Genomic DNA, 26,702 nt, shown 5'->3' with positions numbered 1-26,702 from the left:
GAGGAGCGGTCCAGTTCCGGAGGCGGCCACCGCCGCCGCCATCTGTCACCTCACCTCCGGCACCGGCAGCGGGTTGCTAGTGCCTCGCCCGTCTCCTCGGCCGAGCCTGCTCCTCGTCTTGTCACCTCTCGGCTCCGTTCTCGTCCCCGCCTTCTTCCCGGAATGGATCTGGTCGAAGTGTCTTCACCTGAGCCCGGGCCCGCGGCAGCCTGGGGACCCAGTAAGGTGAGCGGTGGTCGCGGCACCCGCGGGATGCTGGTCTCCAAAGCTCCTCGGCAAGCCGTGGGGACCGCCCCGGGTGGTCGGGACTCTGGCTGGGTCTGTGCTTGCCGTCTCCGTTTGTCGCCTGCCGTGAGCAGACCGTCCCGCACCTAGTGCGTCAGCCCTACCCCGAGAAAGCTTTCAGAAAATTGCTTTAGGAAGGTGTTGCCTTCAGACGGCTACGCTTATCCCAGTTAGGTAATTTCTTGTTTCTAAAATGGTAAAGATAAAAACGTAGTCGCGCCTTCCCGTTCCAGCTACAGAAGGCAGTAATGCTGTAAAATGATTATGAATTTCCATTATGAATTACCGCTCGAATGGCAAACTTAGACTCCTTTCTGTTCACGTCTGATTTTGATCATCGGTTGGGATGATCCTGAATGTGTCATTGCTAAGAATGGAAAGACCGCAGTCAATCGCTGAAAACAGTAGGCTTCATTTCAGGTTTGTATGCCTCGGCTGTAAGATCCTGAAGGGGGTCCAGCGTTTTAAACCCCGGGAGAGTAAGTAATTCACATAGTAATCTTATTGGAGCATACTTTTTACAGAAAAGGAATAATTAGTTATTAAGAGGTTTTTTTAATTTGTTTTTGCTTTGTGTGTATGTGTGTGTGTGTGTGACAGGGTTTCTCTGTGTTGCCCTGACTGTCCTGGAACTTGCTCTGTAGATCAGGCTGGCCTTGAACTCACAGAGATCTGCCTGAGTGCTGGGATTGAAGGCAGGCACGCGTCACCACTGCCGGGCTCAACTGTTAAGTTTTTAAAAAGTTGATTTTATAAGTTGATAAACCTGTAGGAAGAGTCAAATATTCTATTGGTGAATATGCTTACATCTTGATGCCATTTTTTTCCCATTTGTGTGTGACACTCTGATCTTGTTGATGAGGTCAAGATTAACAGACATAAAAAGACAAAATTAGACAGACCATAAAAATACAGACCAGATTCTTTCAATTTCTCCAGTTAAACATCCACAGAGGTTGTAGAAAAAGTTCAATGAAAACATTGTACCCTGAGAAATGTTTTCACTTCCTAAATAAATAATACCGGATAAATGATGCCCATCACCTTCTTATCTAAGTGTATATCATCAGAACTATAAAATCCCATTTTCATCATTTCTCAAAAATTATGTTCCTGGAATTTATTGGTAGTTTGTTGGGTAGACCGACTACCAAAACCGGGCCTATCTCATCACTTAACCATTTCCTTTTCTAATCAGTGGAGAACCGAGTGAGGGGTGAGTGCCTAAGGAGGAAGAGACTTGAGAATATTATTGTTTTACCTGTTTGCCTGTTTGGCTGTTCTGGAACTTGCACTGTAGACCAGGTTGGGCTTGAACGCTGCCTACCTGTCCCTCCCAAATTCTGAAATTAAAGGCATAGACCACAGCCACCCAGCTTTGTTTTACATTTTTAAAAAATCACTACTGTTCGGTACTTTTTTGTTTTTGTTTTTTTGAGACAGATTTTCTCTGTAGCTTTGGAGCCTCTCCTGGAACTCACTTTATAGATCAGGCTGGTCTCAAACTCACAGAGATCCTATCTTCCTCTGCCTCCCAAGTACTGGCATTAAAGGCGTGTGCCACCACTACCTGGCGGTAACTCATTCTTATGTTTATTTGTCATATATTTTTGACAAATATGGGGATAATTCATCCCACAGATACATAGTTATAGCAAATATAATTGAAGATGGGCAGTAGAACACAGTAGAGAGAAATAAAATGGAGTTAGCCTTTAAATTTAATAATGATGCACATTTATATCCTAAATTTGCTACCTTAGAAAATTTTGAAAGGCTTGAATGTGCAAGCACACATTCAATCAACCCACAGGATGATGTCATCAGTTCTGATGTAGACCCTAGAAAACTATATTATAGTTGAAAGAATGAGATTTTAAAAAAGCAAAGCCTATCTTAGTAATGTTGAGAAAGTTTTGACTTCATAGTTCTTCTGATGGGGTCCCGGTGACCTGCTCTCCTAGGTACCAGTAACAGAATACCACACTGCTATTACAGGCAAAATGTTGTAGGCCTAGCCCAAGAGGGGGTAGTGTGTCAAATGAGAGGCAGAAGTTAGTCTGTGGAACTTCCATGACCACCAGAGAGTCAAAACCAAGAGGAGCATAGGAGACATGACAAATCTAATGTGGTATTCTGGCTGTTAGTCTGTGGTAGGAAAAACACTCTGGGGTACTAAGGAGTAGTAATAATAAGTTTAGGCTTTAGTTGTCAGTGACATATTGCTAGGCATTGTACTGTGTGCCTGCACTGCCAAGGCTGAGAGCAAGAAATCAGGAGTTCAAAGACAGCCCAGGGTACCTAAAAACACATCAAATGTCAATATTGGTTCACTAGCTGTAATCTCAGCACTGGGGAAACTGAGGCAGGAGGACTAAGGGCAGGTGAGACATCAAGTTTCAAGACAGTCATTGGCTGTATACTCTGCCTTCAAAAAAACTTATATTAATTGTGATGAATATGACCCAGATCACTTTTCCCAGACATTTGACTCAAACGTGTGTCCTGGATTATGTGGTTAGAAAGAAAGGGTCTTCCTGTGGGTTATGATTTTCTTGAAGTTAAGGGCTGAATTCTATAAAGTGGGCTGAGCAGCTCAGGGAAGTCACATCATTGGAGCTTGTCCCCTCGGGCGCAGCTAGCCAGAGACTGGAGCTGTTGCTATGGTCGAGAACCTTGAAGAGCACACTTCAGTGGTGGATCTTGACCAGATTTGAGGATGGGTAAAGTCTCAGCGGGAAGGGGCTGTCAGATACATTGTTAATTAGTTTTATGTAGTTGGAGCCAAAATACCCAAGAGAACTAACTAACTGTCCATCTATCTACCTATTTATGGATTTGGATTTTTGAGGCAGGGTTTCTCTGTAAAGCTTTAGAGCCTGTCCTGAAATTTACTCTGTAGCCCAGATTGGCCTCAAACTCACATAGACCCACTCACTGCCTCTGCCTCCCGAGCGCTGGCATTAAAGGTGTGTGCCACCACCGCCCTACTCAAGAGAACAATTTAAAAGGTGAAAGACTTTGATTCAGGGTTTCAGAGCATTGAGACTGTGGTTGCGTGGCTGTGCCATGACTTGGCATGCCATGGAACTCAGTGCTGTTGTTCCTGTGGTGGCCAAGTGACCCAGAAAGAGAACAGAAAGAACCCTTATGGTCTAATTGTCTCTGAAAGAATCCTCACAGACACCCAAAGGAGAGAAATCTAGGCATTTCTTAATCTGATTATATTGACAGTCACAATTGACCTCAGATGCACCCAGAAATGAAAAGGGCAGGAGGTGGCTACTACTTACTGTTAGTCATTGTCCCGTTGTGATGAGAATCACGACTGGGAGAGTAAAGTCATCTGCTTTTGGAGCCTGGACTTGGGAACTGTCAGACTAAGAATTTCACATGCATTGGTGTTTTGCCTGCATGTATGTCTGTACGAAGGTGTTGAATTCACTGGGACTAGAGTTACAGACAGTTAAGAATTTGCCAGAATGTGAGTGATAGGATTTGAACCTGGGTCCTGTGGAAGAGTAGTTAGTGCTCTTAACCCCTGAGCCATCTCTCCTGACGCCAGACAAAGCATTTCTAGGTTAAAGAGCAGAGGGCCAACGGAAGCCACGTTCTGCACATTACAGAGAGCTTCAGTCAACCTTCAGGAAGTCTCTGTTCTTTCCTGGTGGTCCTTCCGTAAGGAGGGACCAGCTAGCTCTACAGTGGCTGGGTGTCAGTACGTGCAAGGGACCATGTGCACCTCTCTGTCTCAGGCCGAGTGCAGACCAAACTTGCTCTGGTTCCCTCGGGCATGAAATAGTTGTCATTTGGGCTGGAGAGATGGCTCAGAGGTTAAAAACACTGACTACTCTTCCTGAGATCCTGAGTTCAATTCCCAGCAACCACATAGTGGCTCACAACCATCTGTAAGAGATCTGGTTCCCTGTTCTGGCATGCAGGCATACATGGAGACAGAATGATATATATATATATATATATATATTATATATATATTATATATATATATATATATATATATATATATATAAAATCTCTTTTTAAAAAAATCTAAAGCAAAAGGAGGAGGAGGAAAAAAATAATTGCCATTGTTGATCATCCCCAGCCTCTACCCGGACAGCCTACCCAAGTCAGTTCTGACCTGAACGGGGTGGTTCTTGCTCAGTTGTCTCAGAGATGGCAGGCAGGATATTTGCCACCTCACCATGGTTAGATAGTTCTGTGGCTGATAATCCTGACGTCGACATTTAAGGGATGAATTCACTTTCTTTATACCGAGAAAGAAAGTGAAAGCAACAAAAAGTTTAACTAAGGAAATATAACTAGTAAAATCTATAGTTTTGTAAAGACATGGTATTGTAGAAAATGGAATCGAGACAGGAGTAGATGATGAATAAGATGTTTTAGGAAAATATGAAATAAATCTAGAATCTGTGTTTTAAGAAAGCAGTAAAAGTGGTGTCTTTGAGGGAGAATCCCAAGGAATATTACTCTTTTGTGATCATACTTTGACAAGCCTGAATCTCAGACCCTGAAGTTTAGAAATATAGGTTTTGTGGCATGCTCTTGGTTTGTTTTAGCGTACTCAGACATCTTAAGGAGGATTGACACTTTTTAAAATGAGGCATGTCTTCATCTTAAATTGGAATTAGGCATAACTTCTGAGTGGGATTTGAATTGTATTAGTTGGTAAGATTAATTATTTTTTCTTTCTGAGATAGCCTTGCTTTGTAGCTCCAACCCCACAGCAGTCCCTTTCCATCTGCTCCTCAGCACTGGGTTACAGGAGTGCGCCATGTGGCTGGGGATGTGGTCTCTCCCCGTACGAAAATCATAAGCAGAAAGGTGTTTGAGAAGTGCCTGAGCTAAGAACTCCTTGCTTGGTGGGCAATGCAGTGTAATAGCCTGGTACTTTCTAACCTTAGAGTATGCCTGCCAAACAGGCTGAGTGCATCTGCTTAAGTTTACCGCTACCCTCCATAGGATTTGCATTGGGGACTGACCATATGGCTCAGTGAGTAAAGGCACCTGCTGCCACCCTGACAGTCTGATTTCAGTCCAGTTCCTGGGACTCACATGGTAGAAGGAGAGAATCAACTCCACAAGTTGTCCTTTGACCTCACTTGCATTGTGGTGCTTAGATATGTAAGAGTAAATAAGTGAAAAGGTAACTTAAAAAAAATAGATTTGTGCTGAGAGATGCTTTCTTTTAAGGTGATTTTTGTAAATAATTACTTGTTTTGGTCATTTTAATTAGTTTAATTCTCAAAAGATAACCTCATTTTTGAGTTCTGAAATCATTATCATAAAGTTTTGTCTCTTTTGTTAAATAGTGCCCATGGGCTACCCCTCAAAACACAGCATCCTGTCCGCTGACCGAGGTGATGAGTGAAGAGCTGGCCAAAGAGCTGCAGCTGGAAGAGGAAGCGGCTGCCTTCCCCGAAGTTGTGTACGTGACGCTCAGCGCTTGCTTTAACAAAGCTTTAGCCCTTAGCTTCTGACTGGGCACTGCCCTTACAGATGATAAGAATGCACCCAGAAAGCAGTGCAGAGAGACTCTACTGAATTTCATTCCCGATCCTCAGTTCGAATTGAATAGCCCCTAAAACTTTGGACACTCAAAAAGTACTCAGAAAATGTCAGGTCTTAGAGCATTTCAGATCAGGAATACTTAACTGAATCTAGCATTCCAAAATCTGAAAAATTCAAAATCATAAGTACTTTTTATCCCAAGCAATTTAGATGAAGAGATTCTGAGTCTGCATTATCTTAGACAAACCACTCTTTCTTTAGGTTTTGTTCCTATTACTACTGTAACAGTTGAGCTACTGAGGTATAGTTTTCTAGTGTTGTTTATCTCTTCATTAGTTTTTTTCTCTACTTTGATAGACCACAGATGAAAAGCATTCTGGGTCTCAGTATAAATTTCCCACAGACCCTTAGTTTCTTTCCCGTCTTTCTCACCTAGCTGGGGCTTCCTCAGAGTTGCCATGGGTCTGAAGCTAGCCAAGTGAACAGGAGCTGGGAAATGGGCTGGTAGATTCTCACCCTTCTTCAGTGCGATGTTAGCATTGCAAAGATGCTTTCTACTCTCATAGTCAGTAGCTGTTTGCACAGCATGCCGGGTCAGCTTATATCAACTTACTTTCAGTAGTGTTGCCGAAGGACCATTCATTTCTGGAGAAAACGTTGACACTTCCAGCGACCTAATGCTGGCTCAGATGCTACAGATGGAATTTGACAGAGAATATGATGCACAGCTTAGGCGTGAAGAAAAAAAGTTCAATGGTGACAGCAAAGGTACCTTATTGTGACATTTCCATTGGGTGGTAGGAGATGCTCATACACACTCCCAAATAAACAGTCAACTATTTTTACCTTTTAAGTTTCCATTTCATTTGAAAACTATCGAAAAGTGCATCCTTTTGAAGAGAGTGACAGCTCTGAAGACGAGGTTGACTGGCAGGACACTCGTGATGATCCCTACAGACCAGGTGCTTTTTGTTTCTGGGGTACAGTTGGGAAGGGTAGAGAAAGATTAAATGTCCCAATGAACTTGTTTAGATATATGTTTAGATTTGAATCTCACTTGATAATTCACTTATTATATTCAAGTGTCTCTCCAGTGCTGAATGTAAGACTTTATTTACTCTTTTCTGTTTTTATATTTTTGGCTTTTCTTTTTTTTATATTTCTGCCTTTAGCAAAGCCAATTCCTACTCCAAAAAAGGGCTTTATTGGAAAAGGAAAAGACATCACCACTAAGCATGATGAAGTAGTATGTGGGAGAAAGAACACAGCAAGAATGGAAAATGTAAGTTATAGAAAGTATTATCTCTCAATCAAAGGTTTAACTATATTTTTAAAACTGCATTCTAGTCCAGGTCTGGTGGAGCACACCTTTAATCCCAGCACTTGGGAGGTAGAGATGGTGGTCTACATAGTGAGTTGCAGGCCAGCCAGAGATAATTTGTGAGACCCTGTCTTAAAACACAAAAGCAAACAAACCAACAGTATTCTGCATGGAGTACAGTAAATTTCTAAGTTTATTTTATTTATTTCATATGGGACTCACGCCATAGTCAGGCTGGCCTCAAACTCATGATCCCCTTGCCACCACCCTGTGCTGGTCATCACATCAGCTTACAGAGATGCTTTAGAAGATTGCATAACTCTGAAAAACTCCGTCACTAGAAGTATAGAGACTATGAGGATAGTTTCAAAACCTAATTGATTTAGAAGTAAAGCTGAGCACAGTGGCGTATGCTGTAATCTAGTAAAGCTGAGCACAGGGGCTTACGCTGTAATCTAGCCTCGGGAGGGAGAGAAGGGAGGATAAGGGACTCTAGGTTATCCTTGGCTACGTAGTGATGACAAGGCTAGCCTGGGCTACATGAGTCCCTGTCTTTAAAAAGAGAATGAATGAATGAATTCTTAGTCCTTAGTACATTATTTTTTACAAAATCGTATTTTGTAAATGCTTCTCATCTGTGGTCTAATCAGAGTAGAGTAAAAACTAATGAAGAGACAAACAACACTAGAATACCAAACACAGCAGTGGTGAGAACAGAAGGAAGACATGTGTATACTTTGTAGACTTTTTGACTTTGGTGCTGGTGCTTGGCTGCAGTGCCTTGTGACTGCTGAGCAAGCCACTGAACTCCACTTCCACCCAGCACCATGCTTTTGGAACTACCTTTCTAAAGTTAAAAATAATATTTTTTTATTTAAAAAAAATGTGTTTCTCAGGGGCTGGGGAGATGGCACAGTGGTTAAGAGCACTTGTTCTTCCAGAGAACCCAAGTTTGATTCCTAGCGCCCACATCAGGTGGCTCACAACCACCTATAAACTCCAGCTCCAGGAGAGCTGATGCCTCTGGCCTCTGTGGACATTCATATGTGCATACGTACCTACTCATAATTAAGAATAAATCTTAAAACTAAAAATCTTGGGGGATGGAGAGAGAGAGCTCAGCAGTTAAGAGTACTCCTGCAAAGGACTGGATTTACGTCCCAGGGCCCACTGGTGGCTCACAACCATCCTTAACTCTAGTTCTAGATGATCTGATGTTCTTTTTTGGCTTCCATGGGCCCCAGACATGCACGTAGTGCACATATAAATATACAGACAAAACAAGCATCCACATAGAGTTTTTCAGGTTGTGTTTCTGTTTATTTGTGTCTGTAGTGTGGTACGTGTATATGAGGGAGGGAGAGGGAGAGAGGTTCAGGTGCCGTGGAAGCCAGGAGAGGGTGCTGGATCTGGAGCTGGAGTTACAGATTGTTTTGAACCTGTTGACATGGGTGCTGGCAACTGACGCAGGTCCTCTGGAAGAACAACAAGGGTTCTTAACTGGGGAGCCACTTCTCCAGTCCCAAATAAGTAAATAAATCTTTTTAAAAAGCATTCTCTTAAAAAAAAATTCTCTTTCATAAATGCTGTGGTCAGTAAGAAATACGCAGACCTTAGTGTACACGTTTATTAAGGAAATACCTTATTCAGTATGGTTGTGTTGTATCTTGTCTGGAATGTTCTGTGGCCCTGGAACACTGTTCTGTTCAGCAGGACTTTGTGATGACAGAAGGTTGCCTGTCTCTGTCTTTGCTACTAAACACTTGGTGCAACTAAGGAACTGAATTTTAATTAACTCAAATTTAAATATCCATAGGTTGGCTAGAGGCTACCTAAGTGTATTGTGCAGCTCTATAATTATCATTGAAGTGATTGGTATAATTTACTATAGCAACTTAGTCTTCAAAAATAATTATGGAATTATATTTCTCTGGTAAGGTCAGTGTAGGCTTTATATATAACATTGTTCTTTGGCATAAAAACAAGGTACAAAGCAAATGCTGAGAGTCGTTCACTTTCACTGTGTAAGGTGTTTTCTCTGCATAGAGTGTGCCTGCCTTTGGTGTTGCTCCTCTATGTGTCAGGGAGCTATGTCCCCTGTGGTGCCTGTGGCTCCTGTTTCCTCATGCAGTCACGTGCTGGGTGGGAAATCCACAGGACTGACTTCACACTGCTGTTTCAGCACCTTTCCTGTATACAAATATTGAATTGCTAATTTTCTGTCTTTGTCAGTTTGCACCTGGCTTTCAGGTAGGGGATGGAATTGGAATGGATTTAAAACTATCCAATCACGTTTTCAATGCTTTGAAACAACATGCCTACTCGGAAGAGCGTCGGAGTGCCCGTGTCCATGAGAAGAAGGAACATTCTACCGCTGTAAGCATTCTTAGCGCTCCATCACTTTGGGGAAACTCATGTTAGAAACTACTGTTTGTGGGGGGGGGGGGCAAAACAAAACTTCATGATCCACCCTCCCCCCTGCCCTCCCCTACTCTCCTGAAATTGGCTTTTCAAATCAATCCTACTCTAGTGACTTTTCTTTTGGGCATTTTTTTTTACTTAACATAATAGTTAATAAGTTATTCCAAACCCACATGATGTTTCCAGTTTCTAGAAGTTCTGCTGCCAGGCATGTAGGATTTGGCATAGGAGGTGAAGTCACTCTTCCTGTATGACCCTCACTTGAAAGCAGTGCCCAGAACAGCACCAGAGCTCAGCCTCCAGGAGTGATGCCATTTGTAGTTGGCTCACCTTCTAGTGCACCCCAGGAGCCAGGTGTGTGGTTTCGGGTAACTGTTAGACACACTCTGGGCCGTGCTGTTACCAGAGGCTTCAGTGGAAGTAGTAATATTAAGCTTCAAGCTCTGACATCACTTACCACGTCCCTTGAGGAACCTATGCAGCTTAGCAGAGGCAGTTGGTGGCCCTTGATTTCCTACACTTCCACAAGTTTTAGAGTGTGTCCAGGACCTGTATGAGGTTAATCTGCTAGTGTTTAGTAAAATGGGGAAACAGCTCTGATTTCCATCCTAGACTAGTGAGACGTTGTCTGAGAGGAGAGAGAGAGAGAGAGAGAGAGAGAGAGAGAGAGAGAGAGAGAGAGAGAGAGAGAGAGAGAGATTACATTAGTTGGCTTGAAAATCAGTTACAAAAGTATAATGTGTAAACTGAGTTAAACCATAATAATAGGTTTTAGTAATACTTTTTTTCCCCCTGAGACAGGGTTTTTCTGTGTAACCCTAGCTGTCCTGGAATTCACTCTGTAGACCAGGCTGGCCTTGAACTCACAGAGATCTGCCTGTCTCTGCCTCCTGAGTGCTGGGATTAAAGGCATGTGGTGCTATTATTTTTTTAAGTAATAATCATATTGCTTCAGAATGCCATGTCTATATAGAAGTTCATGGAGATGATAGGGAATTTGCAGTTGAGCACATGGTTATATGGCTTCCTTAAGTCATCTGAGTGATAGCATTCGTGAATTAATTGGAATAAAGTTTTTTTCCCCTAAAAGATTATGTTATTTACAGTATATACTGTGTATTTAGTTGAATGCTCTGGATATTTAAAGATCTGTTTTATTTTATGTGTATTGGTGTTTTGTCTGCATGTGTGTCTTTGTACTATGTGGGTGCCTGGTGCCATTGGCTCCCCTGGGACTGCAGTTACAGATAGTTGTGAATTTACATGTAGTTGCTGGGAATTGAACTGAGATCCTCTCAGATATGAGTTCGGATGCTGAGGCATCCAGCCCAAACGTTTCAGAATTGTTTTTTCCCTTTGTTTTTTTTTTTTGTTTTGTTTTGTTTTGTTTTGTTTTTTTGTTTTTTCTAGACAAGGTTTCTCTGTGTAACAGCCCTGGCTGTCTTAGAACTCACTTTGTAGACCAGGTTGGCCTTGAACTCACATAGATCCACCTGCCTCTGCCTCATGAGTGCTGGGGTTAAAGGTGTGCATCTCCACCACCCAGCATGTTCCAGATTTTTAAAAAAATTTCTGCCAGGACTGATGAGATGGCTCAGCAGTTAAGAGCACTGGCTGCTCCTCCAGAGGTCCTAGGTTCAGTTCCCAGCAATTACATGGTGGGATAGAACTATCTATAATAGGATCTGATGTCTTCTTCTGACTTGCAGGTATATATGCAGAGTACTCATCTATAAAATATAAATAAATAATTAAAAGTTAGCAAAAATAATAATGATTAAAAAAAAACAGGCAGTGGTGGCACATGCCTTTAATTCCAGCACTCAGGAGGCAAAGGTAGGTGCATCTCTGTGAGTTCAAGGCCAGCCTGGTCTACAGAGCAAGTTTCAGGACAGCCAGGGCTACACAGAGAAATCCGGGCTCAAAACAAAAAAAAAAGTTTTGCCTATTACATGGATACTTGTAACTACTTGGACTTAATAGTCTCTAATGTTTTACATTAATGAAGATAATCATATCTTGGAAATAACAAAATTACTCAACTCTTTAAAACACTAATCTTTTGTATTAATGAAGATAATGTATACTCTTTTAAAAGTGAATTTACTAAACCCTTTAAAAAGCCGTGCAAGGGCTGGAGATGGCTCAGCGGACGCAAGGACACATTGTTCTCGCAGAGGCTGGGGTTTGACTCCCAGCGCCCACATTGGGCAGCTCACAACTGCTTGCTTGTAGCTCTAGCTCCAAAGGATGGCTATAATTATTATTATTATTAATAATAATGATAACAAAACAAAAATTTTAATATAATTAAAAATAATACTACTGAGAGAACTACTTAAACTTAGTTGGTAAAATAAAATTTTAATTAAACCAGTGTTTGGGTTTGATGTGTTTTAATTTCCAGTTTATTTTTTTAAGGACAGAATGTGAAAGTAATAGAGTAAAAAAAAAATAATAGTAAAGAGCCCTTCTTCAAGGCTCAGGAGGTAGGGGACTACATAGGGTATACAGGGCAGGATGTCACAAGTTTGATACTGGATCAGGACTGGAAGGGAGTAGCTGTTGTCTCACAGCCTCAAATACTCCAGAGGTGTTTTATGAGTTCTACCTTTATAAAAGCTAGAAAAGGGACCTGGATGGGGTGGAGGCTGGGGAGGAGCGCACTGATGCAGTAAGAAGAAGACAGCAGGTAAATTGACCCCCTCGCTCCTCTAGCCCCTTCTCATGCTCTGTTTCTGAAGGGGAGCTGTGGGGATGGCCTCCCATTCTGTTTTCTCCTCTGGGGCTAATTGTTTATCTCGGGACAAAATTAGAGGTTACCAGAGCTCAGGGGGAACATTCTAATGGCAGGTGTGTGTCTTGTGGCTTCTGAGTTTGATATTAAACACTCCTGGAGCCACAGTGCCACCCAGGACCCATCGCTGCTTCTGTACTTGTCTATGTCAGCATCCTTCTGGGACGAGGGAGAACGATGAGTACAAACGCACGGTGCAGGACTCCAGGGTGGTTTTTCTCGAAGAGACTCCTTTCCCGCAGTGGGGAGACAGCTAAGAAGCCAGGAGCACTGTCTATGAGAAGGAGGTAAAGCCACTCTGCAGGAGGCTCGTCCTGCATCAGAGCACCTCCTGCTCTGCGCACTGAGCTTACGGTGAACTGGAGGAGGACAGTGAGGAGGCACAACAGATGCGTATTCATCTCTAGATTCTCTCAGAGCAGGCAGGGTGGGCCCGGCCAGGGAGTCACACACAGTCTTTGCCTTATGTCCACATTCAAACACTCCATTTCATGAGCACCATGCTCTGCCATCCTGGGTTTTGTCCTTCGTTGGCTCCTGACCTTTGAAAATGGGTTCCTATGGCACTGCTGTCAGCACATAACATCCCTTTGGAGCTATTCCTCAAGAATCTCTGACCCTGCACACTTGCTACCTCGCGATACTTCGCGGGTTCCTCTCTCTTTCCTTTCTGCCACCGCCATGCCATCCAGACTGAGGAAGACCCGGAAACTCCGGGGCCACGTGAGCCACGGCCATGGCCGCATTGGTAAACACCGCAAGCATCCAGGAGGACGTGGGAACGCTGGAGGCATGCATCATCACAGGATCAACTTCGACAAATATCATCCAGGTTACTTCGGGAAAGTTGGTATGAGGCATTACCACTTAAAGAGGAACCAGAGCTTCTGCCCGACTGTCAACCTGGATAAACTGTGGACACTGGTCAGTGAGCAGACCCGGGTCAACGCTGCCAAGAACAAGACTGGAGTTGCTCCCATCATTGACGTCGTGTGATCGGGCTACTACAAAGTTGTGGGGAAGGGAAAGCTTCCTAAGCAGCCTGTCATCGTGAAAGCCAAATTTTTCAGCAGAAGAGCTGAAGAGAAGATAAAGGGTGTTGGAGGTGCCTGTGTTCTGGTGGCTTGAAGCCATTCAGGGAGGCCAATTAAATGCTAACATTTTCAAAAAAAAAAAAAAAAAAAGAAATCTCTGACCCTGAAATACACAAAGGAGGGAGAGTGAGAAGTCTCTAGAAAAAGAAGAAGACTGTCACTCTCCAACCTCTGAACCTCCTAAACCTGATCAGCTGATCAGCCTCTAAAGGTGATGTCAGCCCCTCCACCAAAGGAGAATGCATGGGAGAAGCGAAGCTCCAACCCTCCTGCTCTATCTCAGCTCAGACACAGAGCAGCCATCCCTACAAGTGGTGGAGGAAAGTAGCTCCAGCTCAGCCCTCTGTGGACGGACCATTGAGGGAAGATGGGAATAAAGTAGATGGGGTGAGTGTCCTAAGAGGCCAAACTGGGAGCTGCAGTCGCGGTCCTGGAATGGAGGGAACAGAGTGATGGAGGATTCCCATTGGCTAATAAAGAGACTGCCTGGCTCATTAGTTCCAGCCTCTTACTCACATCTTGATTAACCCATATCTAATAATCTGTGTAGCACCACGAATTGGTGCCTTACCATTTAGTTTCTAGCATATGTCCATCTTGGGCTGGAGCTTCATCGCATCTCTCTCTGAGGAGAGGCACGGCAGTCTGACTAACTTAGGAGAGGCGTAGCATCTGACTGAGCCATCTACCTCACTTCCTTCTTCCTGTTCTGTCTACTCCACCCACCTAAGGGCTGGCCAATCAAATGGGCCAGGCAGTTTCTTTATTAGCCAATGGGAATCCTCCATCAACAGAGATGACTGGAAGGCGTTGAACCAGAAAGAAGGCAACAAAGATCAAGGCTCGAGATCTGCACCTGAGCCGGAGAGACCTGAGGGGAGCCCAGCCTCTAAGTTCAGCTCTGCAAGCAAGTATGCTGCTCTCTGTGCATGGTGACGATGAGACTGAGGGAGACAACCACACTGAGTAGACCTCCACACGCTGTGCTTTCCTCTAGTCTCCATCCCGGAACATTCAAGGGCAAATCAAACCTCTATCCAGACGAGAAAAAAACCTCACCATCTCCTGGAGACCTTTCTTAACTTTTTTTAATGAAATGAAATTGTTTCACATGCTGCTGCAGCCTTTTAAAGTACTGAAGTAACTGGAGAATCGCCATCGTAGCTCAAGAAATATGGCTACTGCTTTTGAATGGGGAAGTTGTAATGTGTTCTGAAGATACCAAGCAGCTACCTGTGTGGCCAGTGCCTGGGGCTCCATTCAGCAGAAATGTAGTGACAGACACAGTGGCATCAGTTAGGCAGTAGAGAAAGGCACAAGGAAGAGTGAGATTTCTACCTTTTAATTCATACCCTGTGATGGCACCTATGAATTCCCATCATCTGAATAAATTTCCCATCCTTGGAAAGGTATAAAAAAAAAGAAGAAAGAAGAATCTCTGACCCCTAAGGTCTGACACAGAAACAGTGACTCTATGGTCCAGACTTGGGACTGTCACCAAACCCAACTCTTTAGCCTCAATGGCGCTGGAGCTGAAATCCAGGAGCCCCTGAGGAAAGAACTGTATTGTGATTATGCTTTTTTAAGAACCTGATTTCATGTGCCCTTTAAAAGGGGAATCTTTTATGATGATCATTTTCATTTACTTTACTTTATCTCTTACAGGAAAAAGCAGTTGATCCTAAGACACGCTTACTGATGTATAAAATGGTCAACTCTGGATTGCTGGAGACAATCACTGGCTGTATTAGTACTGGAAAAGAATCTGTTGTCTTTCATGCATATGGAGGGAGGTAAATGAACAAACACCGTTCTCCTCAGGACTGACGGATTATATGTAATCAAATTTATGCTGAATAGCAAGTAGATTTATTTTTTTAGAAAGTTTAGACATTACTTTTTGTTTTGTATTTAAAACAACTCAAGTGCTTACTGATTAAGTCTTTGCCTTTCATTTTCTTTTTTTCTTTTTAAGTTTTTGAGATAACGGTAGAGCTCATGTTTAGCATACATAAGGCCCTGGGTTTAATCCCCAGCATCATAAAAAGAAAGGTGGTATGGGAAGGATTTGCACTTTTATACTTCTGATCCAGAACCTCACTTGGAGACTGACCCTCATTTCATGGGATCTTTGTGGGGTTCAATGAGATCTTATTTCATAATTCCTAGTATTAATCTTAGGAAGCATTTATTTCTTCCTTTATAATTTTGAGTGCAATCTTTCAGAAGTTTGTATGCATTTGTTTACTTAGCTTATGCAGTAATCTTTTCCCAAGTTAACATACCTTTGACTTTTAGGTATTAGTAGACTGTGTATTTCTAGACTGCATTATACCTTTAAAGTTTTATTTTTATTTATGTGTATGTGTATACATACCACTGACTGTAATAGGCCAGGAGGCATGGATTCCCTGGAGCTGGTGTTGAAGGTAGTTGTGAGCTGCTTCTTCTGGAATTGGAAGCACAGCAAATGCTCTTGACCTCTGAGCCATTTCTCCATCCCCACACCATGTTATTTTAAGTAACATTATGGGAATATATAGGAAAATCCTTGAACTTAAGTGTATTTTACAGCTATACCCTTAAGCTAAATTCCTAATGAAATTGTTGTGGAAACGCTGTATGCCGTTTTTCCCTTTTTTTTGTTAAATGGTTAGTAGAAGACTTTACTGAATGGAGAGCTGGATTTGTTCCATTTTAAATCCTGAGCCGGCTAGTGTATCAAGTGATGTTGTTGAATTTCATGTTTTTTCCTTGGATTTTTTTTATATATGAAAATTTTGATTAAAAGTTAAACAGTATATTTTCTTGTGTCTGAAGAGTTGGCTCAGAATAAAGTGCTTGCTGTGCAGGTGTGCAGACTGGAGTCTGGAGTCTCCTGTGCTCCTGTGGTGGGATGGGGTGGAAACAGTAGGACCCGGGAGCTCGCCTGTGCCCCTGTGGTAGGATGGGGTGGAAACAGTAGGACCCGGGAGCTCGCCTGTGCCCCTGTGGTAGGATGGGGTGGAGACAGGAGAACCCTGGAAAAAGCTAGTTGAAGTACATAGCACACTATCTCCAGCTGCTTCTCTATAGAGATTTCTGTATGTGCATTAATCAGGCTTCTTTAAAGAAGCAGAAATGATAGAATTATACACATACACATATGTATATATTTTAAAGAGGGATGATTTGTTAGAGTTCCTCAAGCTCTGGTCTGTTAGTGCAACAATGGCTGTTTCCCGATGGAAAGGCCAAGGACCCGATAGTTGTTTGGTCCAGGAGACTGATGTCTCTGCTGTCTCGATCTGGCGCTGGAGTCCCTGGGAATCCTAGAGAGCAGCTGCTCTTCAGTCTGCCTTGGCATCATGAAGAAGTGGGTTCTAACACCAGGGAAGGGATGCCTCAGCAGCAGGTGGGTGATCTTGCCAGGGTGAGGGCAAGCAGGCCTTCCTTGTCCTTTCTGTGGGCTGCCACCAGGAGTGTAATCTAGATTTGGGGTGGGTCTTTCTCTTTAAATGATCACATCAAGAAAATCCCTCACAGGTGCTCCCAGCTGCTTGGGTTTCAGTTGATGACAAATATAGTGAAGTTGAGAACCAAGATTGGCCACCACTGTGTGTGTCCTCAGCTCGAGAAAGACAGCAATTGTCCTGGGACAGGTGGGGAGGGAGGGAGTCAGCCACAGGCTTGGAGTAAAGGCTTCAGCTCCGTCTATAGTTGTATTACATAATGTCCGTTTTGTGCTAATCAACAGCTGTATACTTCTACCTGACAGTAAACATTAGAAGTACAGGAATAGCATGCTCTAAACACAGTAGATGTGGTTAAGAAGGGTCTTAAGCTGGGCAGATGAAGCCGGATAGGATACACATAGGTAGTCCCAGCTTCTTAGGAATTTAGAATGCACTTGAGCAACAGCAAGACCTTATTCTAGAGAGAGAAGGAGCTGGGCATGATGGTACATACCCTAATCACAGACAGGATTTCAAGGACCAGGTAGAGAAAAGTGAATGTCCTCCATAGAGGACATGGCCATGGAGGCACAGGAGGAGGAGAGCTTGCTAAAGGACTCTGGCGTTTTGAGACTGAATGGAGAAGTAACTGTTAGAGTGTAGTACAGAAAGAGGTTGCTGGTTAATTTGGTTCCAGTCTCTGGCGGCATTTCTTTTCTTTTCCAGCTTAGCATACCTGCAGGCATTTAGAAGTAAATGATGCTATAATTCCATCCATCTCCTTCCTTTCTAATTAGCACAGGGGAGTCAAACATCTTGAGTCAGCCCCAGCCTCTGCCTCTCTTGCTCCTCCTGAACTCTGGTCACTTGATCTTCATGAAGTGTGTTATTGAGAGTACCAGTATTCAGAAGCCTTCATGATTCCTGTTGACTTTGGAGAAATGTCCAAGCTCTTTGCAACTTGCCTTCCTCTTGCCTGTCATCTGCACCTTCATTTCCTCTCTCTAGCCAAGATTTAACTGCAGTGTTTGATGTTCCTCAGGCAGCTCCCGAGTCTCTGTCAACACTGTTTACATGACCGGGAACAGCCATGTTTGCTCTTCCAGAGCCATTCGTACTGCTTCTCTGTTCTCCGCCCTCAGATACTCACAGGGCAGGGCCCTTTACTCTACCCATCTGCCAAGAAAGAAGGAATTATTTGTAAAAGACTGCTCTAAGTGTTAATTTTGCTGAGTTTTGCTCCCAAAGCATCCAAGGTCATAAGAGTTTGTTTTAGGAAGAATATTTCCTCATTATTTGTCAAGCTTGATTCTATAGTGATGAAATACAGAACATTATATTGTAGATTGATGAAAAATATCTGGCAGTTCATTTGAAAGTTTGTTTTATTAAAAGAAACAAAATTAGCTAAGAGCAACAGTGTCTGTCTGAAGTTCCAGATCCTGGAAAAGCTTAGGCAAGAAGATCATTTAGATCTAGGAATTCCAGCTATCCAAGGAAACATAGCAAGACCCCCTAAAATCAAATGTTTTATTAAGATAAAACTTGAAGGCTTTTTTTAAAAAAAAGAAAAAAAGACAAACTAGGATGACAGTTTGAAACAAAGTAGGCATACTTGAGTGGAATGGAGTCTGAGACCGGCTTACTGTGCACCCGCCGGTAACTTGTTGGCTTTGTTCTTCTTCCTTTCAGCCTGGAGGATGACAAGGAAGATGGTACAGCTATACCAACCGAATGTGCCATCAAGGTATTTAAAACAACCCTTAATGAGTTTAAGAACCGTGACAAATACATTAAAGATGATTTCAGGTTTAAAGATCGCTTCAGTAAACTAAATCCACGTAAGATCATCCGCATGTGGGCAGAGAAAGAAATGCACAATCTTACCAGGTAAAGAAAGCAGCGGTGCTGCAGGGGCCTTGGGAATCCCTTTGTGTCAGGGCTGCTAGCCAGGCCAAGACCCACGCTGTCTTTTGAGCTGATTTACAGAAATAACAAAGGCTGTGGCTTCCTAGTGCTTTCCAGGGCTTTTGTCAGAAAGCATCTCCATACTTTGAACCAGAATTCATACTTTGTAATGCAAAGCCATTTTTCTTCTTAATTGACACTCAAGGCAAACTAAGGTGTCATCTACCCAGATATCCTGTCATTTGTATGAAAGTTCTCTGTTGAACAGTCTTTCTGGAGACTCCCAGCACAGGCAGGGCACCTGCCACACTTGTGCCAACCTTTACACCATGCCGTGACACCTGTCAGCTTTCCTATCAGTGGTTTTGTGTTCCCATATCTCCTGTGTACAGTGTAGCACCAGCTCAACACAGGCCCTAGCTAGGTGTTTGTTGAATTAATGGCATGCTTTCTCCTTCTGATCTTTTTATTCTTAATCATTTCTTTCTGTACAGAATGCAGAAGGCTGGAATTCCTTGTCCAACAGTTGTACAGCTTAAGAAGCATATTTTAGTTATGTCTTTCATTGGCCATGATCAAGTTCCAGCCCCTAAATTAAAAGAAGTGAAGCTTAGTAGTGAAGAAATGAAGGACGCCTACTATCAGACTCTCCATGTAAGTTGTGCCTTTATAGCTCCTATGCACTGACTTGTAAGTACATTTTTTCCACCCAGGTTAGAGTGTACCTGTAGTCCCAGCTATTTGGGAGGCTGAGGGACTTGAACCCAGCTGTTCAAAGCCGACCTGCGGAGCATAGCACAAGAACCTATCTTAGTAATGGTAATAATTTTTAAAAATTATGGAATCATATTTTTTAAGCATAAGAAGGATGGGGTTGGAGAGATGGCTCAGAGGGTAAGAGCATTGCCTGTTCTTCCAAAGGTCCTGAGTTCAATTCCCAGCAACCACATGGTGGCTCACAACCATCTGTAATGGGGTCTGGTGCCCTCTTCTGGCCTGCAGGCATACACACAGACAGAATATTGTATACATAATAAATAAATAAATAAATAAATAAAATAAGGATAAACAACTTTATGAAGGATTGTTGACACTAAAGTTGTCTTTTAGACAAGCATGGTGGTGCACACCTGTGCACTTGAGAAGACAGAGACAGGAGGATGGTCACAAGTTCGAGGCCAGCCTTGTCTACATATTAAGCTTCAGTCAAATAGACTATATATGAAGACACTGTCTAAGGGGGTGGCACTAGAGAGATGATCAAGAGCACATGCCCCTCTTGTAGAAGACAAGGTTCGTTTCCCTGCACCAAAGTCAGGTAACTCACAACCACCTGTAGTTTTAGTTCCGGAGGATCTGATGCATATACAGTGCATTTAGGAACTCACAAATACACACAAAGTAAACAGAAATAATCTTTTTAAAAAACTAGAGCTGCCTGTAATCCTACAACTTGGGCAGGTACAGCTAGAGGGTTGCAAGTTGAAGGCCATTGTTGAATAGTTTAAGAAAACTTTAAGATATTCATGGAGCCAAAGCAAGCTTCAGTCGTAGAATATGAAACCGTTTTTCACACAACTTCTTCAGTCAAGTCTGACTCCCTATGACTTACGGTTCTTTAGCCGTAATGAAAGGGCCTACATGGTGTTGAGTACCTTTAATCGCAGCACTTACTTGAGAGGTGGAGGCAAGTAGATCTCTGAATTTGAGGCCAGCCTGATCTAGAATTTCAGGACAGCCAGGGTTATGCAGAGAAACCTCATCTTGAAAAACCAAAAACAGAAAAAGAAAAGAAAGGGCCTTCAGCTGCTGTTGAGAAGTCAGGAAAGCAGATGACATCATGATGGCGACGTGATGGTGAAAACTGAAGATGATAGGCAGTGGCGGTAGCAGGGTGCAGGGACTGCAGTCTGAGGCGATAGGCAGTGGCGGTAGCAGGGTGCAGGGACTGCAGTCTGAGAGCCCGTGTCGGGAGTCTTGAGTCCCTTGTGTTTAGGAACAGCTGGATTAAATTTGAAGCCTGCAGCTTAAGAAAACGTCCTCAGTGCTTTCATACCTCCTCTGCTGTGTTTGTGAGTCACACAGTGTCTACACGGAGCAGCTAATGTGAATATAAAATACTATCCAATAATCTATTAAGATGTGGTACAGAGATCCTCAGCATTGGTTCCATCACAGCACTTCTGGTCGCCAATGCAAACAGGGAACTTTGGGGCAGGGAGTGGATTTGAAACCAGTATACTTCTGTGTGAGCCCAAGCCTGAATTTGCACCCCTAGTATCCCTGTAAAAAGCCAGTATTATGGTGTGTGCCTTAACCCAGCCCTGAGGAGAAAGCAGGAGGATCCCAGGGGCTTGCTGGCCAGCTAGTCTACTGAATCTGTGAGCTCCAGGTCTCAAGACCTTGTCTCAAGAACGGAGGTGGACAGTAGTAGGAGGAGACACCTGGCATGGACCTCTGGATCCACATTCATGCACATTTCCACCTCACATGAATACATTTATGAACACAAGAGATACAATTAAAGAGGTTAAACCACCTTCCACTGCCAAGAGAACAGTGAAAGAAAAGAAACCCTTTTCTGGATATTTTGGGCAGTGGGGGGCTGGGAAAGAGATGACATGATGAACTTTTGTGTGTAGTTCTCTTGGAGGTAGCAAACCAACCTTGGCAAATGGAGAGGTAGGGGTCATCATTAACCATGAGTATATGATGCTGCTTAATTTAAAAGGCTGGAACCCACATGTGCTACACACTGGGGATCCCAGCACTTGGGAATCTAAGGTAGAAAGTTCATGATTTTACGACCATCCTAGGCTACACACCAATACACTGGCTCACAGAGAAGAACATCTCTTCCACCATCACTAGCAGGAAATAATACATTTTCACTTGAAATTGTGTATGCTCCATGGATACTTGTCCTTTTATAGAAGGAAGCGGCTTGCCTTGGTACCATGGTTATGTAACGGTGCCATTGGAATCTGAGCCAGATTCAGCTGTCACAGCAAGGAAGTAAAATGGCACACATACATCCTGACAGTGTCCTGCTATCTGTCATTCTAAACACTGCTAATACAGCAACAGAACGGCAGCAGCACTGGATTTTAGGAGAAAGAGGAGGCAAGTAAGGGTTTGGGTTGCGGCTATGACTCAGCTGTAGAATGTGTGTGTGCATCTTCGGGTTCAGAGTAGTGTGACCAAAACAAAAATAAATACAAAAGGAAGAGTTTTAATTAGTAATTTAATTGATTTAATAGAGGAATATTAGAACTGTGCCTTCATTTCCCTTCTCACAGTTGATGCAGCAATTATATAGCGAATGTACCCTTGTGCATGCTGACCTCAGCGAGTACAACATGCTGTGGCATGCTGGAAAGGTAAGGGGCACATTTCAGTTCATATGCAGGGACATTTTCTGGTGTAAACTAGTGAGTGTAATCCATTAGCCTGTGCTTTGTGTTAACTAGGTCTGGTTAATTGACGTCAGCCAGTCTGTAGAACCAACCCATCCTCATGGCCTGGAGTTCTTACTCCGGGACTGTAGGAATGTTTCACAGGTAAGCGCAAAGCATTGTCTTCTAAAGGATGTAACAAGTTCAGATATTTTCTCCTAAGAAAACTATATTTGTAGAAATTGAAGGAATACCAGCTGCCTTCAGGATAAGGAGATAAAGAAGAATTTTTCAGAATTGATTTATTCATATACTCTTGAGTCCATGACTCACGTGACCTCCATTTCTAACAGATTAAGTTTTTGGTTTGTCTGCTGCTGTTTAAGGAGTGAGTAGACTTAATGTATGCGTAATGCATAAACCAAAGCTGGAAGCCTACATACTTCCTCCTGTTCCTGTTCTTAGGAGGAGGACGGTCTCCTCAGTGGGACAGTGTCCCCTGTCTGCTCACTGTCGCTTCAAGGTAGAGTGAAAACACTTTGAAATTCACTTTCTAAACACAGAGTTAGGTGCCATCTTGTTCCCATTTCTAAAGAAAAGGACTTGCTAGCATCAGATCTAGTGAGAGACTAACTTTGGACTGTAGCTGACCAGTGCACCTGCTTAAAAATTGTAAGTCATGGCATTTGGTGACTACATGGCATCTGTCCGCAGTCATTGTACATAGGGCACCATGTGTATAACTGAAGAAGAGGTACCAGGAAGTGGAAGAGTTACTGCAGACAGACAATGTTGTGTAGAGCCTGGGCTAGCTAACCTTGAGAGGGAAACCTCAGTGGCTGCAAATAGTGAAGGAGTATAGTGCAGCTCGTGCATGCTAGCTGTGAGAGCCTTGCCACTGTTCTGACCGTTTGCGTGTCATTGCTAGTTCTTCCAGAAAGGAGGAGTAAAGGAAGCCCTCAATGAGTGGGAGCTCTTTAATGCTGTCTCCGGCTTGAACATCCTAGCCGACAATGAAGCTGACTTCTTAGCTGAGGTGAGTGGCTGGTGCACAATTCTCTGCTTGTTGTTGTTGCTGCTGCTGTTATTGCGGCTGCTGCTAGAGAGCTGCCCAGAGGAGCTCAGGGCTTGCCTGACGCTCTTCCCCCAAACTTTGGATCTTCCTTCTCTCTACATGGTTCTTTTCAGACATGAAATTTACCCCCTCCCCTGACACACACACACCCTAAACGCGTCTTCATAGAGTTCATCAGAGTTTGGCTAAAATGGGTGCCAGCAGGCTGGGTGTGGCGCACATCTTTAATCCCAACATTCAGGAGGCAAAGGCAGAAAGATCTCTGAGTTCCAGGGCAGCATGGCCTAATAGTACATAGTGTGTTCCATGCCAGGGGTCTAAAGAGAAAAGATGGGCAACAGCACATTCCCAGCTACTCTTACTTCTCCTGTTAGAAGAGTGAGGAAGGTTGTACTGATGGGCCAGCAGGCCTGCTTTTTGTCCCGCCCAGCTCCTGCACGGCTAGCTTAGCCCCGGAAATAACAACATAGAAACTGTATTCATTTAAACACTGCCTGACCCATTAGTTCTAGCCTCTTACTGGCTAACTCTCATATCTTGCTTTAACCCATATCTAATAATCTGTGTATTACCACATGACTGTGGCTTACCGGGAGAGATTCAGCATGTCTGACCTAGCTGGCTCCATGGTGGCTCTCTGTCTCTGCCTTCTTACCAGCATTCAGTTCTGTCTACTCCGCCCACCTAATTTTCTGCCCTATCAAAAAGGCATAGGCAGTTTCTTTATTTGACCAATGAAAGCAACACATAGAAAGAAGACCCTCCTACATCAGAAAGTGACTGGGGATTATAAAAATTATAAATTATATTATAATTAATGTAATTTATTATATTAATATAATAATATATGTGTATTATAAAAAGAGTAATTCAAGGACTACCTTCCCTTAGCAGAACATATTAAGCTAGAAGTAGTCACATGTAGGTATATGCCTTCATTGTAGTGCCAGAGCCACAGAAACAAAGAGGCAGAAAGCCTGGTCTATATAGAGGGCTAGGCCAGTCAGGGATACATAGTGAGATGCTGTGTTTAAATATATATATCCACATAACATTGTGTGTGTGTGTTTAACATATCTCATTATTCCCAGCATTTTACCCACAAAGCAGAGAGTAGTTAGAGTCTGTTCTGTTCTGGAATTCCCGTGTGTGACTTGAGTTTGGTCAAGCTCTGGAGGAGCCTAAGGCCAGGCAGGAAGTAGCAGAAAGCTGGTAGCTCAGTCCGCTGGTGTAGGCACTGCTGAATAGAAGCTTTACAGAGTGCCTAGCAAGACTGACTGGAGTTTAGTTCCTGGCTTCATGAATATACTCAGCACTAACCCTGGTAAACAGGTATATTTGCACACATCACACACAGGCACAGACAGGGTGGGGAGAGGAAGAAGGGAGGTAATAGAGAGAAATTCTAATTCAAGACCAGCATCATTAGGAATGGCCGAGTGTTAGAGAGGAAAAACGCCACTGGTTGTTTTGGTTAGGTACATACATATAAAGCCAGAACTTGATGGCTGGATTCAATATATTGGTTCTATAGATAGAAGCTTTGGAGAAAATGAATGAAGATCATGTTCAGAAGAACGGAAGGAAAGCAGCCTCGTTCCTGAAAGATGACGGAGGTCCACCTGTGCTGTCTGCAGAATAGCACAGTACCCTGCTCTCCACCAACAGCAGTGATCGCCAGCTGCCGAGCCAGCGAGTGTGGGTGACTTGAATACCAAAGCAGGAGTGGACAGTGCTGCTCCTGCGCTTACCACTGTAACCCAGGTGCCAGATCTGTGGAATTTTTAACTCGGCATTGAAAGAATAAAATGTCACTACCTCTCATCTCACAGAAAGGATAGTATTCTTTAACAAGTATAGATGTCTAGTTGAAGGAGTTTGGATTTTACACGACTCATGATATGATATATCTTGATGAGAAATTTTCAGTGTAGGGAGTATTTCCAAGCGTGGGGGAGCTGAGGCACTGATGGGGAGGTTTGCTGGCTGCACCGTGCTCCTCTCACCTCCGGCTTTCTGTGCGTCTTTCCATAAATGCTATCATTCTAGTTCTCAACTTCTCTTCTAGGCTGTGACTGTGATTTTTAAGACCCCTAGTGGGTGGTAGAAATGGGGATTTGGCTTCAGAATGGATGGTGGAAATAGATATAAGCAATGTACCTTTTATTGGTATGTCATGAAAATGTATGGAATTCTACATTTCCATCTCATATCCAGGAAAATGACAGGTTTCTGAAACATAAGTATAGAAGGATTTTTTAACTAACGAAAATTTAACTTTTGGATTTTCTTCATTTAGGTTAAGTGTTTGGGATGTAACTCATCTACATTTTAATGAAAATGCAAAATATCTGGAAGGGCAGAATATAAGAATCATATTTGATATATTTTAAGAGGGCAATGAAACAAATTTCAGTTTACAGTTTCCTAAAATTGTTCACATATTGATTGCTAGTTGTTTGCAGAGAAATAGAGCAAAGTAATGGGAGGTGTTCAATAAGTGCAAAACAAAGCTTGTGTGCAGAACAACTCAAGTGACGAGTTCCTCAACTCGCCAAGCCGTCTGGCCTGATGTCCTTACACTGGCTGGCCTCTGCTCTGAAAAAGCAGAGTGTTTTGGAAGACATGGGTTGCTCGCTCTTACTTTATTAGCCTCTTTATTACCCCAGTTTCAGGAGTCAGGTTGGATCCACTACACAGCCTAACTCTGTCTGGTTATAAAGAGTAAAAATATAAATGTAATTTATGTTTGAAAGATTTTAACATTATTTTAAAATGCCAGATATGTTTTTTTTTCTAGGACTATTTTGTTTCTGTTATGCTGCTTTCAGTTGCATTTCAGTGGAGTGGGACTTAGGTGACTCATCCCACTCTGAGATGTTTGCTACTTTGCAACAAAGATTTAAATGATGATTAATTATTTATTGGCTGTACAGAAATTCCAGAGAATTCACTTGAAACAATCATTTAAAACTTTGTTTTCATTCTTGACATACTCATTTTCAAACCATTGCTTGTAGTGTGCTGTGAACTTGCCTTTCAAGAAATTAAAAATGAAGAGATCATTTTAGAATTGGCTCATTGTGTGGTTTATTTCTATTCCTTATTTTAATGTCCTGGCACCAAGACAACCTTTCTGTAGCAAAGTAAGCAGTGCTATTTTAAATACACACACATGTTGATAGAGGTTTCTGTCCTGCCTGGTCCTGCAGCCGTTCAGTCCCAAAGAAGTACACAGAGGTCTGTCTACATTAATTATAATCTGGGGATACTTTTTTTCCCTCTTGTGAGGCCAGAATATTTTTTACATAGCAGGAAAATGATATAGAAGATACTGGTTTGATAAATAATCCAGTAGGGTATGTATATATAAACAGGGATGCTTTGCCTCACTTTATTGATATTGGATATAAATAACTATAAAAAAAATAAGTTTCCAG

General features: G+C 42.8%; 1 protein-coding gene and 1 pseudogene across 2 annotated transcripts; both read left to right on the top strand.

Annotated features, from left to right (window-relative positions):
• Positions 1-26,332, top strand: Riok3 (RIO kinase 3). Of its 2 annotated transcripts, none has more exons than XM_038330153.1 (13): positions 1-225; positions 5,619-5,734; positions 6,440-6,585; positions 6,672-6,779; positions 6,990-7,099; positions 9,371-9,514; positions 15,116-15,243; positions 18,577-18,774; positions 19,287-19,446; positions 22,092-22,172; positions 22,263-22,352; positions 23,116-23,223; positions 24,797-26,332. In XM_038330153.1, exons 1-13 carry the CDS (start codon positions 163-165, stop codon positions 24,902-24,904), a joined length of 1,560 nt encoding a protein of 519 aa, XP_038186081.1. In that variant the 5' UTR covers positions 1-162; the 3' UTR covers positions 24,905-26,332. The 2 variants fall into 2 exon arrangements, with proteins under 2 accessions (XP_038186081.1, XP_038186080.1); XM_038330152.1 differs by having other exon boundaries at positions 6,437-6,585.
• On the top strand, positions 12,729-13,527 carry LOC119814431 (annotated as a pseudogene).
• Positions 26,333-26,702: the final 370 nt, after the last annotated feature.

The sequence above is a fragment of the Arvicola amphibius genome, chromosome 5, assembly GCF_903992535.2.
Source record: "Arvicola amphibius chromosome 5, mArvAmp1.2, whole genome shotgun sequence".
Classification (NCBI taxonomy): domain Eukaryota; kingdom Metazoa; phylum Chordata; class Mammalia; order Rodentia; family Cricetidae; genus Arvicola; species Arvicola amphibius.
Note: the sequence above shows the minus strand (reverse complement) of the source record. Positions and strands in the feature narration are given on the sequence as shown.

Coding starts and splice junctions, on each gene's coding strand:
- Riok3 (XM_038330152.1), top strand. CDS start 163: ATGGATCTGGTCGAAGTGTCTTCACCTGAGCCCGGGCCCGCGGCAGCC. Junction 6,780..6,989: donor TGATGATCCCTACAGACCAG/GTGCTTTTTGTT, acceptor TTCTGCCTTTAG/CAAAGCCAATTCCTACTCCA. Junction 19,447..22,091: donor CCTACTATCAGACTCTCCAT/GTAAGTTGTGCC, acceptor CCCTTCTCACAG/TTGATGCAGCAATTATATAG.